The sequence below is a fragment of the Oncorhynchus clarkii genome, chromosome 6 (assembly GCF_045791955.1).
Source record: "Oncorhynchus clarkii lewisi isolate Uvic-CL-2024 chromosome 6, UVic_Ocla_1.0, whole genome shotgun sequence".
Lineage (NCBI taxonomy): Eukaryota > Metazoa > Chordata > Actinopteri > Salmoniformes > Salmonidae > Oncorhynchus > Oncorhynchus clarkii.
The window spans coordinates 80,219,610-80,238,851 of NC_092152.1; the positions used below are offsets into that span (position 1 = coordinate 80,219,610).

Genomic DNA, 19,242 nt, shown 5'->3' on the forward strand with positions numbered 1-19,242 from the left:
GTTGTCTCTTCCTGATTTAACTCCAGCCTGAATGAGTAATTTATGTTACGTGAACTTAGTGAGGAAATATCTGATAGGCCCCCTGAGAAAGACCAATACATGTCACAGCCAATCAGTAGCAGCCTGTTTGAGTAGTTAATTACTCTTCCTCACCAACGACAGCCAATAATTCAGAATGATTTGATTCAGGGGGTTTTACAGTTGACAAAGTCATTTATATGTTGACAAGTTTGATTTAGATTTTATTTCAAGTTTGAATGAAGCCGATTAAGTTCAAATAGGTTTATTATGACCAGACTGATGTTCAGAATATGCCAATATGTAGACAACATGGAAACCATAGGATGACATTCAGCAGAAATGATACAAGGTGGGAACTCCCTCTCTGTTGGTATGCTATAATTAATTCAAACTGTGATGCACTTGCAGACAAATTCAAACTGTGACACACTCATGCACTTGCAGACAAACACACATGTACCCAAACTCACATGTTCGCACACACACACACCTATCCACACCCACACACAAGTTTGGTAGTCTGACATGCACACAAACAAATGTTAAGTATTTCAATTTTTTATATGAAAGTCAGTGATATCTACAGGAGTGATTATCAGTGGGGCTGAGTTTTTACCTCCGTCAATAAGACAGGGGCCAAAATATGGATAAAGTTTCTCAGTGAAGGTGTCACCAGTGAAAGAGTAGATATGAGACCTGGCCCCCCTCATAATCCACAAACACCCCCACCTTCTGGGGCTTCTCTCTCAGGGAGAGGGGGACAGAGGGGCCAGAGAGAGCCTTGTACTCTCCATTTCTAAGCCACAGTGTCCTGTATCCATTTTCAGGGCTCACTGTAATCTTCCCCTTCCTGTTGATGGACTCTCTGGCCACTCCAATAGTCCACCTTGTCTTCCCCTTCACCTGAACATCATAGTAGAATCTCCCTGAGGAGAAACCCTCCTTTCCCAGGACACTGACACAAGTATCAAACCTTTCTGGGTTGTAAGGGAGATCCTGCCATACATCTCCAAATATAACTTGTTTCCCATTCAGACAGGATGAGTTTGGGATGTGCTGTATCAGGATCTAGAGTCACATCCACTGTGGACAGAAACCCACTTTATTAGAATTATTTTGAAAAACAAACTTTACTGCAGGTTTTGCTGCACAGTACATTACTGTAGACATATGTAGCCTATAGGTTGCTATTGATAACAACATACAGTATATTGCAGATGTGAATGCGTGGTATTTCAAGTAATACCCGTATGTGAAGATATGAATATTAATGTGAAACTCTAAGTGGATGGACTGGAGAGTATTCCAGTCCATCCGTCTTCTGATGGTTTCAAGTTCTAGAATATAGAGAAGGAGTTTGTCAGATTTGGGGGATACCAGAAACTATGGTAATATAATGTTACAGTAGAGTATACTGTATACTATACAAATCTCCATCTCTAAACTTTATTGTTAAAGTGAGATTGATGTTTTAATGCAAGTTCAGAACCAAACACATATGCTAAGTGACAAGGTGTAGAAATAATCACTCTTCCATAATACAGTATGCCTGCAAACAGTATGAAGTGATCTAATCTATTTGGAATAGAATTCAGTGTCATTAATTTACCCGGACTCCCCTTCATGTTTACAAAATCTGTGAGTAAATTAAACAAATAAAACAAATTATAATTCCTGTTATTTAAAGTGTGAACATTTTCAAATAAAAAAATGAAACAAAATAGCATTCTTGGTGTGAACATAAAATAATTCCAATACAGTAATATTTTACCACATAATTATGACTAATCTTTGTGCTATTTGCATATTTGCACAATGGAAATTGTAAACCCTGAGAACAGGGCTCTCCAACCCTGTTCCTGGAGAGATGATGTCCTGTAGGTTTGGCTGTAAAAATGGCTGTGTTTTTCTGTGACTTGGCTCTGACCTAACATAATCGTTTGTGGTGCTTTCGCCGTAAAGCCTATTTGAAATCGGACACTGTGGTGGGATTAACAAGAAGTGTATCTTTAAAATGGTGTGAAATACTTGTATGTCTGAGGAATTTTAATTATGAGATTTCTGTTGTTTTGAATTTGGCACCCTACACTTTCACTGGCTGTTGTCATATCGATCCCGTTAGTGGGCTGTCAGCCCTAAGAAGTTTTAAACAATGATGTCCTTCCCTCGTAGGAGTGGATCTGATCATGGTATTTGTCTCTGCCATCTTGGTAGAAATGGACTCTAATGTTTGACTGAGGGCCAAGGAGGTTGATTCTGAACCAGTCAACTCTCATGTCAGCAATGATGTTGGGTTTGACGTAACAGGGCAGAATGATGTCATCACCAGCCACAGCAACAATGGCACGAGTCGGACCAAGAACCTCAAACTTCTCTGGAAAGAAAAACAACCAATCAATATCAAAAACGACCATGCACATCATCAGCTGTTGGTCCCTTTCAGACTTTAACAGACCACACTAAAGATCAACACCAAACCTGGCCCAAATACTTAAGGTTTGCTTGATTTAGCTTGGTTGCCAATGGAATAGCCTAGAACCGAAAGTGCAAACCGTAGCCATCGTTCATGCAAATCCTCACATCAATCACACACACACACACACACACACACACACAAAGAACATGTGAGGTCACTCTACCAGAGCCTGCTCTTTGAAGGAGGAGCAGGATATTGACACACAGATAGTCTGTCCAAGTCCACATCATTTCTGAAAGAGAGGATAACAAACTGTATATAAATCATAAAGATCCTGAGCTCTAGACCCGCAATGTGATTCAAAGTAGGTGATGTTATGGATCATATGATATGGATTTATTATACCTCCTGAGACCACCTGAGACCTAAGACAGAAGACTACTTAAGACAGACTTTCAAAAATATGTAAACTTGGTCCTTTTATTTAATAATATAAAACATTTCTCCCATTATCTCCATAATCCCTGACAGCTGCACTGAGGGATATGACAGACAGACAGACACACACACACTATTTAATCACCTCAGGCCAAAGACTACTCAAGACAGACTTTGTTAAATATGCTAAACTTGGCCTTTTTATCAAGGCCTGTCTGGTTCTCACACACAGCTATTGCCAACCATCAACATTGACTTGAATATTAATTGCTGGGATTTATTAGTATAAAGCATTTCTGCCATTAACTATATTTTCTCTGACAGCTTTAAACATATATATAAATAATACTTACGATTAGATACACGCAGATCACAATTGAGAAGAGTTTGGCTTAAAGCTCGCTGACCTGTGGGAAATGACTGCAGAGAAAATAAATCTGGTGTGTCTACTGCAAGGCATGGAAGTAGCTTCAACATAACTTGTTATTCTTGTAGATGAGATGGAATCTTGTAGATGAGTTGACTTGACTTGAGTTAACTTATGAGGAAGTAGGTGAGAGGTGGCATAGTTTCTGGAAACAAAACTCTATTAAACTGGCTACACTAAGATGTCACACATAGAGATCACAGGAGGCTGGTAAGGGGAGGACAGCTCATAATAATGGCTGTAATGGAGTACATGGAACTGTATCAGCAACATGGAAACCAGGTCTTTCGTGTGTTTGAGACCATTCTATTAATTCCATTCCAGCCATTAATATGAGTCTGTCCTCCCAAATGATCGTGCCACCAGCCACCTGTGAGAGATGCAAGCAGATCACCCTTACCATGTACCTTGTCAGACTGGATGTGAAAGATTTTATCAAATCCATTCAAAGACATAGCAATGTGTACACATATTTATTCAACAACATAGTTTTAGATTGTAACAGAAAATGATATTTTTTTAAAGAACCTGTAATAATGAGCCATAAAAGGCGTCTTCCCAGTGCTGAGGGATCCTCCACTTCCCTCAACCTGTTGTTTGTTCACTTTCACTGGATGTTTTTCTTACTCTCCTTTCATTTTTTAAGTCTGTCCTCTTTATATTACCATCCATATGTCACATATTGATTGAGGCATCCACTGTGGTGGGTTGTTGGCATGGGACGACAAGAGAACCATGGCCTTATTGCACAGACATCAAGTTGACACTAGAGGGCAGTAGACACACACTGATCACAGTGACATGTCATTGCAGAGATGGAAGAGGAAATGGGACATCCCACGCCCTCATTTATTTTTTCAATCAATCAATCAAATGTATTTATAAAACCCTTCTTACATCAGCTGATGTCACAAAGTTCTGTACAGAAACCCAGCATAAAACCGCAAACAGTGCAGGTGAAGAAGCACGGTGGCTAGGAAAAACTCCCTAGGAAAGGCCAGAACCTAGGAAGAAACCTAGAGAGGAACCAGGCTATGAGGGGTGAGTCCTCTTCTGGCTGTGCCGGGTGGAGATTATAACAAATGCTCAAATGTTCATAGATGACCAGCAGGGTCAAATAAAATAAAAAATATATATTTTTCCCCCTTTTTCATTTTCCCCCTAGGCAAGTCAGTTAAGAACAAATTCTTATTTTCAATGACGGCCTAGGAACAATGGGTTAACTGCCTTGTTCAGGGGCAGAACGACAGACTTGTACCTTGTCAGCTCAAGGGGTTTAAACTTGCAACCTTCCGATTACTAGTCCAACGCTCTAACCACTAGGCTACCCTGCCGCCCCAATAATCAACAACAATAATAATCACAGTGATTGTAGAGGGTGCAACAGGTCAGCACTAACTGAAGTTTATTTATTGCTTTATCCGGGTAGCCGGAAAGTAGAGCATTGCAGTAGTCTAACCTGGAAGTGACAAAAGCATGGATTAATTTTTCTGCATCATTTTTGGACAGCACGTTCCTGATTTTTGCAATGTTATGTAAATGGAAAAAAGCTGTCCTTGAAACAGTCTTGATATGTTTGTCAAAAGAGAGATCAAGGTCCAGAATAACGCAGAGGTCCTTCACAGTTTTATTTGAGGCGACTGTACACCTATCAAAATGAATTGTCAGATTCAACAGAAGATCTCTTTGTTTCTTCTGATCTAGAACAAGCATCTCTGTTTTGTCCAAGTTTAAAAGTAGAACATTTTCCGCCATCCACTTCCTTATGTCTAAAACACAAGCTTCCAGGGTAGGCAATTTTGGGGCTTCACCATGTTTCATCGAAATGTACAGCTGTGTATCATCCACATAGCACTGAAAGTTAGCATTACGTTTCCGAATGACATCACCAAGAGGTAAACTATATAGTGAAAACAATAGTGGTTCCTAAAACAGAGCTTTGAGGATCACCAGTTGATTTGTCAGAGGACAAACCATCCACAGAGACAAACTGATATATTTCTGACAGATAAGATCTAAACCAGCCCAGAACTTGTTCGTGTAGACCAATTTGGGTTTCCAATTTCTCCAAAAGAATGTGGTGATCGATGGTATCAAAAGCAGCACTAAGGTCTAGGAGCATGAGGACAGATGCAGAGCCTCGGTCTGATGCCATTAAAAGGACATTTACCACCTTCACAAGTGCTGTCTCTGAGCTATGATGGGGTTTAAAATCAGACTGAAGAGTTTTGTATACATTGTTTGTCTTCAGGAAGGCAGTGAGTTGCTGCGCAACAGCATTTTCTAAAAATGTTTAGAGGAATGGAAGATTCGATATAGGCCGATAGTTTTTTATATTTTCTGGGTCAAGGTTTGGCTTTTTCAAGAGAGGCTTTATTACTGCCACTTTTAGTGAGTTTGGTACACATCCGGTGGATAGAGAGCCATTTATTATGTTCAACATAGGAGGGCCAAGCACATGAAGCAGCTCTTTCAGTAGTTTAGTTGGAATAGGGTCCAGTATGCAGCTTGAAGGTTTAGAGGCCATTATTATTTTCATCAATGTGTCAAGAGATATAGTATTAAAAAACTTGAGTGTCTCCCTTGATCCTAGGTCCTGGCAGAGTTGTTCAGACTCTTTGGAGGAATACGTAGATTTAATGAGGAGTCCGTCATTTGCTTTCTAATGATCATGATCTTTTCCTCAAAGAAGTTCATGAATGTATCACTGCTAAAGTGAAAGCCATCCTCTTTTGGGGAATGCTGCTTTTTAGTTAGCTTTGTGACAGTATCAAAAATAGATTTTGGATTGTTCTTATTTTCCTCAAATAAGTTGGAAAAATAGGAGGATCGAGCAGCAGTGAGGGCTCTTCGATACTGCACGGTACTGTCTTTCCAAGCTAGTCGGAAGTCGTCCAGTTTGGTGTAGCGCCATTTACATTCCAATTTTCTGGAAGCTTGCTTCAGGGCTTGGGTATTTTCTGTATACCAGGGAGCAAGTTTCTTATGACAAACATTTTTAGTTTTTAGGGGTGTGACTGCACCTAGGGTATTACGCAAGGTTAAATTGAGTTCCTCAGTTAGGTGGTTAACTGATTTTTGTACTCTGACGTGCTTGGGTAGGCAGAGGAAGTCTTGAAGGGCATCTAGGAATCTTTGGGTTGTCCGAGAATTTATAGCACTGCTTTTGATGGTCCTTGGTTGGGGTCTGAGCAGATTATTTGTTGCGATTGCAAACGTAATAAAATGGTGGTCCAATAGTCCAGGATTATGATGAAAAACATTAAGATCAACAACATTTATTCCACGGGACAAAACTAGGTCCAGAGTATGACTGTGGCAGTGAGTAGGTCCAGAGACAAGTTGGACAAAACCCACTGAGTCGATAATGACTCCGAAAACCTTTTGGAGTGGGTCTGTGGACTTTTCCATGTGAATATTAGTCACCAAAAATTAGAATATTATCTGCCATGACTAAAAGGTCCGATAGGAATTCAGGAAACTCAGCGAGGAACGCTGTGCTGTATATGGCCCAGGAGGCCTGTAAACAGTAGCTATAAAATGTGATTTAGTAGGCTGCATAGATTTCATGACTAGAAGCTCAAAAGACAAAAACGTCTTTATTTTTGTAAATTGAAATGTGCTATCGTAAATGTTAGCAACACCTCCGCATTTGCGAGATTCGCGGGGGATATGGTCACTAGTGTAACCAGGAGGTGAAGCCTCATTTAACACAGTAAATTCATCAGGCTTAAGCCATGTTTCAGTCAGGCCAATCACATCAAGATTATGATCAGTGATTAGTTAATTGACTGTAAATGCCTTGGAAGTGAGGGATCTAACATTAAGTAGCCCTATTTTGAGATATCACAGTCTCTTTCAATAATGGCAGGAATGGAGGAGGTCTTTATTCCAATGAGATTGCTAAGGCGAACACCGCCATGTTTAGTTTTGCCCAACCTAGATCGAGGCACAGACACGGTCTTGATGGGGATAGCTGAGCTGACTACACTGACTGTGCTAGTGGCAGACTCCACTAAGCTGGCAGGTTGGTTAACAGCCTGCTGCCTGGCCTGCACCCTATCTCATTGTGGACCTAGGGGAGTTAGAGCCCTGTCTATGTTCATAGATAAAATGTGAGCACCCCTCTAGCTAGGATGGAGTCTGTCCCTCCTCCTTGGTCCTGTTTGTGGGTAAGTCCCAGAAAGAGAGCCAATTATCTACAAATTCTATCTTTTGGGAGGGGCAGAAAACAGTTTTCAACCAGCGATTGAGTTGTGAGACTCTGCTGTAGAGCTCATCACTCCCCCTAACTGGGAGGGGGCCAGAGACAATTACTCAATGCCGATCTTTCTATCTGATTTACATGCTGAAATTATGTTGCACTTGGTGACCTCTGACTGTTTCATCCTAACATCGTTGGTGCCGATGTGGATAACAATATCTCTATACTCTCTACACTCGCCAGTTTTTGCTTTAGCCAGCACCATCTTCAGATTAGCCTTAACGTCAGTAGCCCTGCCCCCTGGTAAACAGTGTATGATCGCTGGATGATTTGTTTTAAGTCTAATACTGCGGGTAATGGAGTCAATGAACTAGGTAGGCCACATCCAGCTGCTATCGCATTGTTGTCTATGGGAGAGCCGCCCGCTTAAGTAGACCCAATACTGACAACTTTTTTTCATTGGTAAACGGCAGGAGTCAACTGTCTTCATTTATCCACCATCTTTGGCCATGGCAGTGTGCCTGTTGTGCTGTAGAGATGAAAGCACTTGATCATGTTGGGAAATACAAACTAGTTATTTCATTCTATTTCAGCTTGTATTAATAAGAAATAATGTACTGACTAGTATATCATGGTACCTACATATTTGACAACTGCCTGATACGGTAACTAAACAGTGCTCTACATTGTGGTGCACTGGTCAAATGCAGTGCACTGTATTATGAGGTGTAGTACATTATCATTTGAGAATAACCAACAAAGTTCCACCATACCAGTCTTAGAGCAGTGCTGTAAACTGTATCCCCCTTTTAACACTACTGGGCCAAACCAAACTGTACTGGCTGGCTCTGATATTTACCTTCCACATGGTCCTGTCCATCATGGTTCCTGCAGCTATGTTAAATACGTAAGCAGGCCAGCCCAGTACAGCTCTGTTCAGCCTGTTCTGTCACGACTTCCTCCGAAGTCGGTCCCTCTCCTTGTTCGGGCGACGTTCGGCGGTCGACGTCACCGGTCTTCTAGCCATCACCGATCCACCTTTTCATTTTCCATTTGTTTTGTCTTGTCTTCCCACACATCTGGTTCCAATTCCATTCATTACATATTGTGTATTTAACCCTCTGTTCCCCCCATGTCCTTGTCCGGAATTGTTTATTGTAAGTGCTTGTGCACGTTATGTCTGGTGTGCGTCGGATTTTGTACCCATTTATTGATTGTTCTGTTTTCCGGTGGGTTTTTATTATTAAACTGCGCTGTTGGAAACACAGTTTTTGCTTTCCTGCGTCTGACTTCTCTGCCGCCAGTACTCACCCCTTACATGTTCAGTCAGTAGTGTGAAAGGGTATATGAGCTATATTCTAAATGTGTGTCTCTGGGTCTATGTGTTGGCTGTGGTTAGTGGCGATGTGAGACTGCTGGGACAGGCAGGAAACAGAAACAGGAAACACCATAGTCCTCCTGGAAAGGGTGGCACACATCCCATTACATACTGCAAAGAGGAGAGGAGAAAACACACCCACTCTGTCCCAGCCTCCAAAACAAGAGAATAGGCATATCTACAGTATGTCATCCAAAAGGTGATAACTGCAGTAGGATGGATAAAAATATTTCTGTTCAAGGTGAAAGCAGATTTACTTTTTGTATTTTGAGTGGGCTTGGTTTTAACGAAGCGTTGGGCCTTTTTCTTCGCAACCTTTGTATCAAAGTCTATAGATAAAGCCTGTGGGCTTGTTTCTTAATCAAGCGGGCCCTGGATAGGTTCTCGAGGGAGAGCGGGAGAAATACGATTTTCAATGTCCTTGCTAAGGGTGTTAATTCCTGCGGACCTGGTGTCTGGCAAATCCCCATCTAGTCTTTGTGACTTATCTTTTACCCTTTTCTCAAATGTTTCTCGCCTTCGTTCTTCACATAGTGGAACTGCAGGAGAAGATTGGTCTACGTTTTGATCGTCCTTTAACCCTTTGTTACCCTTGTGCTCTGACACTGTGTGGGTTGGGTGCAGGAACGTAGTGAACAGGTCGATTGTAGCGGTAGTTGTTTCGATGACGACATACTTCACAGTTATTTTGACCGCGGTGGTTATTGGATTTGTGGTTTCGTGGTAGAAGCCATTGTTGTGCATCATCTTTCAACGCTCCAATACCTGATAATGCACCCTCTAACTGGAGTGAGTGCTCCTGGTCAAACTTCAAAACCGAGTGGTCAGGGCTCTTAGCATTGTTCTTTTGAAACATAAAAAGCTGTGCTTGCAAGCTCTCTGAGTTGTAAGATAGACAGGCCAACATAGGCTATAGGGCCCAAGTAGGAACTGAAGGTGGGATACATGTTCGACAGAAACATTTGTTTGAATGGAAACAGCTCTTCCATTCCTGTTTCAGTGAGTAGGCCAAAGTAAGCTGAACAAAGCCTATGACAGTAAGCTTGTGGGTGTTCCATACAAGCTTGTTTGACAGTGTTAGCCAGAGAGCTATCGTGTTTGCGATTCGCAGAGCCACTGAATTCTAATTTCAAAGCTGTGGCAAGTTTAGCGTAATCGCTGTTGTAGACGAATTAACCTCATCAAGTGTCTATTCGACGTTCGCTTCAACAGGTCAACCCTGTCAGAACCCGTAGTATCGCAGTATCGTTTGGCTGACCAGGAATGGGGTCAAAGGTAGGGAAACAGTACAGATGAAGATGAAAATGATCAGGCCTATTGTACATTTTCCTATAGAAATGATTGTTGAAAACTAGTCTAGGTTGGAACTGTTGCTGTTATAATACAATAATAATTGTTATTCTTAATCAAAAAGCCTGTGTGTGATCTGTTATTCATCTGTGTGATGTGATCAATCAGTTTATTCCAGTTCAGAATGAAAATTATTTATTGTATTTTAAAACTTCTTAGGACTGAAATCCCGTTAACGGGATCGATATGACAACGGCCAGTGAAAGTGCAGGGCGCGTCTTATACCGTTTTAAAGATAAAATTCTCATTAATCCAGCCACAGTGTCTGATTTCAAAAAGGCTTTACAGTGAAAGCACCACAAAAGATAATGTTAGGTCACCACCAAGCCACAGAAAAACAGCCATTTTTCCAGCCAAAGATAGGAGTCACAAAAAGCACAAATAGAGGTCAAATTAATCACTAACCTTTGATGATCTTCATCAGATGACACTCATAGGACTTCATGTTACACAATACATGTATGTTTTGTTTGATAAAGTTCATATTTATATCAAGAAATCTGAGTTTACATTGGTGCGTTACGTTCAGTAGTTCCAGAAACATGTATGTTTTTAATGGGGGAAACTAAACATTAATACATATTTATATGGATATTTAATTTCATTGTTATTTGTTTTTGTCTATGTTGCATTTGTTTTAGGCAATAAGGGCAATGAAATGTACTTGTTGCGACTTCCGCCAAAGTCAGGTCCACTCCTTGTTCGGGCGGCGGTCGGCGTCGCCGGTCTTCTAGCCATCATCGATCCACTTTTCATTTTCCATGTGTTTTTTCTCGTTTTTTCTCACACCTGGTTTCAATTCCCTCAATCACTTGTTGTGTATTTAACCCTTGTTTCCCCCCATGTCTCTGTGTGGTATTGTTTATTGTAAGTGCTTGTGCACGTGTTGATTGGTACGCGACGGGTTTTTGTACCCATACCTTGTTATTTTCATGCTGTTGGTTTTGCTATTAAACTGCTCAGGCTATTACCAAATTCTGCTCTCCTGCATCTGACTTCCCTGCCACGCACCCCTTACAGTACTGATATTTATGTATAGTTGCATATTTTCCTAATCTTGGGTCCCAGGAGAACACAGAATTTCTCATTTGGGTCCAAAGGCAGAAAAAGTTTAGAGTACTGATTTTGGACATGTGAGTGTTGCACTTGCTCCTTTCGGTCTCAAACGTATCTGTCATTGTTTGCAGATAGAGGTCTTGAGTATGGAGCGAGAGATTCGGTGATGAGATTTCCTCCGCTTGCTTAGAAATCAATATTTTCATCTTCATCACCTGAGTTATCTCATCATTCATTTGGTCAGCAACTTCAATGAGTTCTGCTGATTTGTCATCCAACTTAGTCATTGTGTTCATTAACTGATCGTCTTTGGTCTGCAGCATTTGGAGGAGAACATTGTTACTTTGAGTAATGCATATAGGCTGAATCAAAATAGAAGTGTCATTCTATTTTAGATCCCTCACAGGGGGTACCAATTATGTTGTGTCTCTGACTGATTCAATTATATGACATGCTATTTTATCAAATCGATTACCTAACGTTTAATTGATTATGTGATTGAATTAAACCATGCAACAATTAAACCATTAATAACCTGGGGCACCACGGAAGCATTCATTTATATAGAGCAGTTATCTCCAGAATCCAATCTCTTGAAAATCTGAAGATCTTTAATATCAATAGCAGTCAATCATTAATCGTCAACTTATTCAGTCTCATTCGGATGGTCATAAAGTACTGCACGAACCCTGGCTAACAAGTTGAATTAGCAATACACAAATTGGTGTAATTATTTATTTACTAAATACCAAAATAATCACACAGAATTACATATATATACACAGGATCGATAATACATCGATTACTAATCATGTCATGAAAATCCCCTAGTGGGCTAACCCAATATGACAGCTTGTTACACAAAAGAAGGGGGTTGGGTTTGAATGAAAGAGCGGGAAGATGGAGTGACAAAGGGATTGGGACTCTATCGGACCTTGAAAAGCTATTCTACCGTAAATACAGAATCTTATGCATTCTAATAACCGCCCATTCGGTGAAGAAAAATGCAACATATATATTTACTCTGAGCTGCCCTTCGATAGATGGGTCGAGGATGGAAGACTGGTTTGCCCAGCAGAGATCGCCATTGTCCTTTGAAGAATATTTCTGGTCGTAGTGTTGTAGAGCGGGTACATTAAAGTACCCTGTCGTTCTTAGGAGATTGTCTGTCCTTTCCTAGGCCACATACGTTTACAGCTGCAGCTGATAACTTGAAGTCTAGGATGTATCACTTCTTCAGTAAATAATCGTTCAATGTTCATACTAAGTTGCCATAATCAGTTTATGCTGTATTCTGGCTGGTCTAGTCAAAATACACCATTTCAGCGAGGTGATCATCACCTCCATGTTGAAATTAGCCCTTATAAACGTACGGACACCAGTCCTCACGTCATTGGGAACTAAGGTTAACTTCCGGCAACGGACTTTTGTACTGGAGGAGAGAAGGGCGTGTTTCATAGTTCTCAACCAATGTCTGTTCACTTGGGCGTGGCCACTGAGTGAGCATAGTTTACTTATGAAAACAATTCTCTCATTTAGAAGTTAAAATTACATTTCATATTTTCACAAATAGTTCCATATTTAATTCCATGTGAATCTGATAACTAGAATGTGTAGACTTTCCAAGATACAATTTATGTCATCCTATCATCAGATATAATGTCCCAGACAACAACTGATCTGACATCATATTCTTTATGTACCAACGAACACTTTCAACTGGTTGAGAAAGGGAACTATTGTTCCATTCCCCTGCCTTTTGATATTACCATACTTTCTCTGTGGTAACACAGGGCTTTCCAAGAGTCCATTCTGTAGAGTGGAGAGAAAAGGGGGACAGGTATTTATGGGGGGGTCATAAACCTCACCCAACAGGGCAAAGTCATGACATTAACACACACACAACCAGTATTTCAATGTTTGATATAAAACAGTTAGTCAGTGACACCTACAGGAGTGATGACCTGTGGGTCTGAGTTACCAGTAGCACCAGAATAAAAGAATGGATAGAGTTTCTCAGTGAAGGTGTAGCCAGTGAAGGAGTAGATATGAGACCTGGCCTCTACATTGTATAATGAGACCTGACCCTTCTCATAATCCACAAACACCCCCACCTTCTGGGGCTTCTCTCTCAGGGAGAGGACGACAGAGGGGTCAGTTAAAGCCTTGTATTCTTTAAACCTCAGCCAAACAGTCCAGCATCCATTCTCAGGTTTCAGGCGAATATACTTCTTCCTGTTGATGGACTCTCTGGCCACTCCTAAAGTCCACCCATTCTTCCCCTCCACCTGCACCTCGTAGTAGAATCTCCCTGAAGAGAAACCCTCCTTTCCCAGGACATAGGGAACAATATCAAACCTCTTTGGGTTATCAGGGAGATTCTGTTTTATGTCTCCATATCTAACTTGTTTCCTGTCTTCAGACAGAATGAGTCTGGGATGTGCTGTATCAGGATCTAGAGTCACATCCACTGTGGAGAGAAACACACACTTTATTAGAATAAACAAAATAAACATAACAATATGGGGGACTGCATTTTACTGCTCAGTACATTGCTCTGGGACACATGAATAAGTGATATGCTGTATCAGGGTCTAGAGTCACATCCACTGTGAAGTAAAAAATAAGAACATCAATATGTGGGAGGACAGTTTACTGCAGGACTTACTGCACAGTACATTACTGTAGACATATATGGTTATTGACAACAACATACTGTAGATGTGAATGTGTGGTCATGTTATTTCAAGTAATACCAGTATGTGAATATATTAATATTCATGTGAAACTCTAGTAGGGCTGGGCAATATGGTCAAAATATCATATCACAATACTTAAAATAAATTGACGGAATGACAGTATTTTATGCTTTTGAATAATTAAAATCATTTCCACAATGCCACGTAGGGCTGCACGATATGGAAAACAATCCATGCTTTATTTTTAACCGAATGTTGCAATTGTGATTTGACTTGCGATTTAGAGCAAAATACTTTGGTGAACTGTTGGAATCAAGGAAATAAAATGATTATTCCAATTCAATAGTTTGAATATAATAGTGGGCACTTTAAATACAGTGTTTGACATGACAACAAATGAAAATGCCAGGGAGGAGTTATTGTGACACGGTAGGAACCAAAGTGTTGACAAATGTTTCCTAGGGGACTCTACAATCTTTGGATACATTGCATGTTTTTGTTAGCTACTTCATGTAGCATACATATTCTTGCTTTGCTTATTCCTCTTTGTTTTAGAAGAAACTGTTGCGCAAAAAAACATGCAGATATACATCACCAGTCAAAAGTTGTGACACACCTACTCATTCAAGGGTTTTTCTTTATTTTTAACTATTTTCTACATTGTAGAATAATAGTAAAGACATCAAAACTATGAAATAACAATTATGGAATCATGGAGTAACCAAAAAATGTTTAAAATTAAAATGTATTTTAGATTCTTCAAAGTAGCCACCCTTTGGCATGATGACAGCTTTTTTTGCACACTATCTCAACCAGCTTCATGAGGAATGATTTTCCAACAGTCTTGAAGGAGTTCCCATAAATGCTGAACACTTGTTGGCTGCTTTTCCTTCACTCTGCAGTCCTACTCATCCCAAACTATCTCAATTGGGTTGAGGTCAGATGATTGTGGAGGCCAGGTCATCTGATGCAGCACTCCATCCCTCTCCTTCTTGGTCAAATAGCCCTTACACAGCCTGGAGGTGTGTTTTGGGTCATTGTCCTGTTGTACAACAAATGATAGTCCCACAAAACCCAAACCAGATGGGATGGAGTATCGCTGCAGAATGCTGTGGTTAAGTGTGCCTTGAATTCTAAATCACTGACAGTGTCACCAGTAAAGCACCCCCACACCACCTCCATGCTTCACGGTGGGAACCACACATACAGAGATCATCTGCATACTCTGCGTCTCACAAAGACATGGACACATTCGACCATGAAGGCCAGATTCACGGAGTCTCCTCTGAACAGTTAATGTTGAGATGTGTCTGTTACTTGAACTCTGTGAAGCATTTATTTGGGCTGCAATTTCTGAGGCTGGTAACTCTAATGCACTTATCCTCTGCAGCAGAGGTAACTCTGGGTCCTCCTTTCCTGTGGCGGTCCTCATGAGAGCCAGTTTCATCATAGCGATTGATGGTTTTTGCGACTGCACTTAAAGAAACTTTAAAATTTCTTGACATTTTCCGGATTAACTGACCTGCATGTCCTAAAGTAATGATGGACTGTCGTTTCTCTTTGCTTATTTGAGCTGTTCTTGTCATAATATGGACTTGATAATTTTCCAAATGGGGCTATCTTCTGTATACCTCTCCTACCTTGTCACAACACAACTGATTGGCTCAAATGCATTAAGGAAAGAAATTCCACAAATGTACTTTTAACAAAGGACATCTGTTAATTGAAATGCTATCCAGGTGACTACCTCATGAATCTGGTTGACAGAATACCAAGAGTGTGCAAAGCTGTCATCAAGGCAAACTAGAAGAATCTCCAATATAAAATACATTTTGATTTGTTTAACACTTTTTTGGTTACTACATGATTCCATGTGTTTTTCATAGTTGACGTCTTCACTAATATTCTACAATGTAGAAAATAGTACAAATAAAGAAAAACCCTGGAATGATTAGGTGTCCAAACTTTTGACTGGTACTGTAGTTAGTTCTACACCATTACTGGGATTATCCGTCTGTATACAGTAGGTAGTTACGTTTGCTCTGGCTCGGTACATTTATTAGCTAGCTAACGATTAGCGGCTAACAAGATTTAGGCCCAACTTGCTTAGAAAATACAAACTAGCTGTTTGCAGATGTAAGAAACAAACGTATAGTGTAATTATAGAACGCTAGTGTATTTATATTAATAAGAAGCAAAGTGAAAAGTTGTCATTAACATTGTTGCACATAGTGCATTGATACGGAGACTGAATGCAGTTGTCTCTTGGTAAGAGGAACAACAAATGCGCTCCATGAGTGACAGGGGGCGGGGCTAGGTCTGTGTGGAATGCGACATGGAGAGAGAGAGCGGAGAGAGATGACTCAAATAGCGAAGTAAACTATAAAAATAGACGTAACACACGGCGTATCACATTTAACAAACCAAACAGTCAAATACCGTTATGGAAAGTAAAGTTTAAAAAAAAATAAAACTTTTCGTGCATCACTACCAGAATATTGTAAAATACGGTATACAGCCCAGCCCTAAACTTTAGGTGGGTGGACTGGAGAGTACAACAAACACACTGACCTGCATGTTTTCTGATGGTTTCAAGTTCTACAATATAAACAGAGAGTATGTCAGAATTAGGGGATACCAGAAACTATGGTAATGTAATATTACAGTAGAGTATACTGTGTGGTGCCCTTGGAACACAATGACAAATCTCCTCTTAATCTCTAAACTTTATTGATAAGGTTCGGGACCAGAAACATATCCAAAGTGACATGGTGTAAAAATACATCCCTCTACCATAATATAGTATACCTTAAGCAACAGAAATATGATATGAAATATATTTTAAATACAATTCAGTATCATTCATTTACCTGGACAGCCCTTCATGTTTACTAAATCTGTGGGTAAATTAAACATAAAACTAATTATAATTCTTGCTAATTAAACATCTTGAAATAAATTAATAAAACAATATCATTCTTTGTGTAAAAATTTCCATAGCAGTGAGTAAAAAATTATTCCAATACAGTGATATTTTACCACATAATTTTGACTCATCTTTGTGCTATTTGCACAATGCAAATTGTAAGCCTTTGGAAATGGGCTCTCCAACCCTGTTCCTAGAGACCACCCTGTAGGTTTTTGCTCCAACCCTGGTCCTGAAGACCACCCTATAGGTTTTCGCTCCAACCCTGTTCCTGGAGAACCACCCTGTAGGTTTTTGCTCCAACCCTGTTCCTGGAGAACCACCCTGTAGGTTTTTGCTCCAACCCTGTTCCTGGAGAACCACCCTGTAGGTGTTCTCTCCAACCCTAATCTAGTGCACCTGATTCTAATAACTTGCTGGTTGATAAATTGAATCAGGTTAGTTATAACTAAGGTTGGATTGAAAGCTACGGGACGGCAGCACTACAGGATCAGGGTTGGAGAACCCTGGCTTAGAATATACATGTATGTATTGTGTATTGACCATAAGGGTCTAGTAATGCATCGTGCTCCTACTTACCCAGCTGATCAGCAAGTATCTCTGCAGACAAACAGATCAATTCAAGTCAAAGTATAGCATTCTTAATGGTGAATAATTCATTCAACTCCTTGTGTGGCAGGGGGATGGGGACAGTAAAAACAATGTGATAAAAAGCATTAATGTCAAATATGTAAGGATTTTAAATCCATGAAACTAGCTGCTGTACGCTATCCATTTCTGTTACACATGTAATGGGAATTATTTGTCTTCAATTGTTGTTTGGTATAACAATCAAATTGGGAGTAAAAAAATGACACATTGATGCATAGGACTGTTGGACACAACTTACTCAGCTTACGAGTGATGAGATTTTTCTCTGCAGACATGAAAAGAGAACCGTTAGAGTGAACATCCTTAATGAACACATCTCACATCCATGAAGAAGACAATTATTAAAATGGAAACATGACCCAATGCACAGGACCAGGAGTGTCAAACTCATTCCATGGAGGGCCTGGTATCTGCTGGTTTTTGGTTGTTCCTTTCAATTAAGACCTAGACAACCAGGTGTGTGGCGTTCCTAACTAATCAGTGACCTTAATCAATCAAGTACAAGGGAGGAGTGAAAACCCGCAGAGACTCGGCCCTCCATGGAATGAGTTTGACACATGCATAGGACTGTTGGACACTACTTACTCAACTCAAGTCTGAGTTCATCTTTAACTTGCTCTGCAGAAATAAAACAGAAAACAGAGAGCATACTTAATGAACACAGAACCACAGTGTTTTCTCTGACAAAGTTCCATTTCTGGAGGAGAAACCTGCATGTTTGACAGTAAGACACCACTTAACTATCTCTTGACTGTGTTCAGCTTTGGATGCATCTACAGACATGACAATAGATAACAGTTTGAGGAAAAGTCCACAAAATGACTTACTGGTACTCAAGATGTTTTCTGATAAAGTCCTTTACATGAAGGAAGAAGTTACACTGATGTGCTTCAGGTAAACCATGCACTGAGATTTAAATAAACCTTATATTAAAACATCTACTATTTTTGTGGAGAAAGTTGTTTTAAATAGAAATGTTTGCCCTATACTGTGAACTGAATTTTATTTTATACAAATCCTTAAATACACCTGTACAGTATCTGACCAATGTCTGCTTTTTACTTCTAAAGGTCAAACAGGGGGGGCTTATATTTGTCCTGTTTCACTGTATATACAAGTGTTTAACTTATACGAGAGTGAGTTGTGAAGTGGAACTGTGTTTATTTGCATATCCCCAACTCCCCATGCGAGTGTGGTCACTACCAGGGATCAGCCATTATTGACGGTGACCCTAGAGTAATGAGGGTTAAGTGCCTTGCTCAAGGGTAGATTAACTGATCTTTTTCATCTTGTCTGCTCGGGGAATTGAACTAGCAAGCATTCGGTTCTAGTTCCCAACTCCTTGTGTATGTCACTGTAAAACATTTACATTCAGTCAAATAAACCCTTTAATAAGTTTTCTATGACTGTAGTCATTGTACAAACTTTTCCGCCACCAGACACTGAAAGCTGATATGGCCACAAGGACAATGACCAGAGAGACAATCACTGCAAGGGCCACTTTCCATGTTTCTGTGTGAACAAGGATCAGCTCACCTGCAAGACACAAATAAACTGAGATCAGTGGCATGTAACCACTGCTACCAAATAATAATATTAAAGGGACATTTCACTCATAAAGAATGTTTTGTCAGACGCTTACAGACCTCAAATGTAAACCACGTCCCATGACATCA

At 40.2% G+C, this 19,242-nt stretch overlaps 1 protein-coding gene and 1 pseudogene across 3 annotated transcripts; both read right to left on the minus strand.

Annotated features, from left to right (window-relative positions):
- Positions 1-572: 572 nt before the first annotated feature.
- Positions 573-9,631, minus strand: LOC139412453 (zinc-binding protein A33-like; annotated as a pseudogene).
- Positions 9,632-13,189: 3,558 nt separating this feature from the next.
- On the minus strand, positions 13,190-18,707 carry LOC139412250 (zinc-binding protein A33-like). Of its 3 annotated transcripts, XM_071159087.1 has the most exons (6): positions 18,152-18,707; positions 17,805-17,831; positions 17,495-17,515; positions 16,860-16,886; positions 16,561-16,587; positions 13,190-13,760 (listed from the first exon to the last, which is right to left on the minus strand). In XM_071159087.1, the coding sequence occupies exons 1-6, from the start codon at positions 18,213-18,215 to the stop codon at positions 13,225-13,227; spliced, it is 702 nt and encodes a 233-aa protein (XP_071015188.1). In that variant the 5' UTR covers positions 18,216-18,707; the 3' UTR covers positions 13,190-13,224. The 3 variants fall into 3 exon arrangements, with proteins under 3 accessions (XP_071015188.1, XP_071015189.1, XP_071015191.1); XM_071159088.1 differs by lacking the exon at positions 17,805-17,831; XM_071159090.1 differs by lacking the exons at positions 16,561-16,587; positions 17,805-17,831.
- Positions 18,708-19,242: the final 535 nt, after the last annotated feature.

Coding starts and splice junctions, on each gene's coding strand:
- LOC139412250 (XM_071159087.1), bottom strand. CDS start 18,215: ATGCTCTCTGTTTTCTGTTTTATTTCTGCAGAGCAAGTTAAAGATGAA. Junction 17,832..18,151: donor TGAACTCAGACTTGAGTTGA/GTAAGTAGTGTC, acceptor TCATGTCTGCAG/AGAAAAATCTCATCACTCGT. Junction 16,887..17,494: donor GATACTTGCTGATCAGCTGG/GTAAGTAGGAGC, acceptor ATTTACCCACAG/ATTTAGTAAACATGAAGGGC.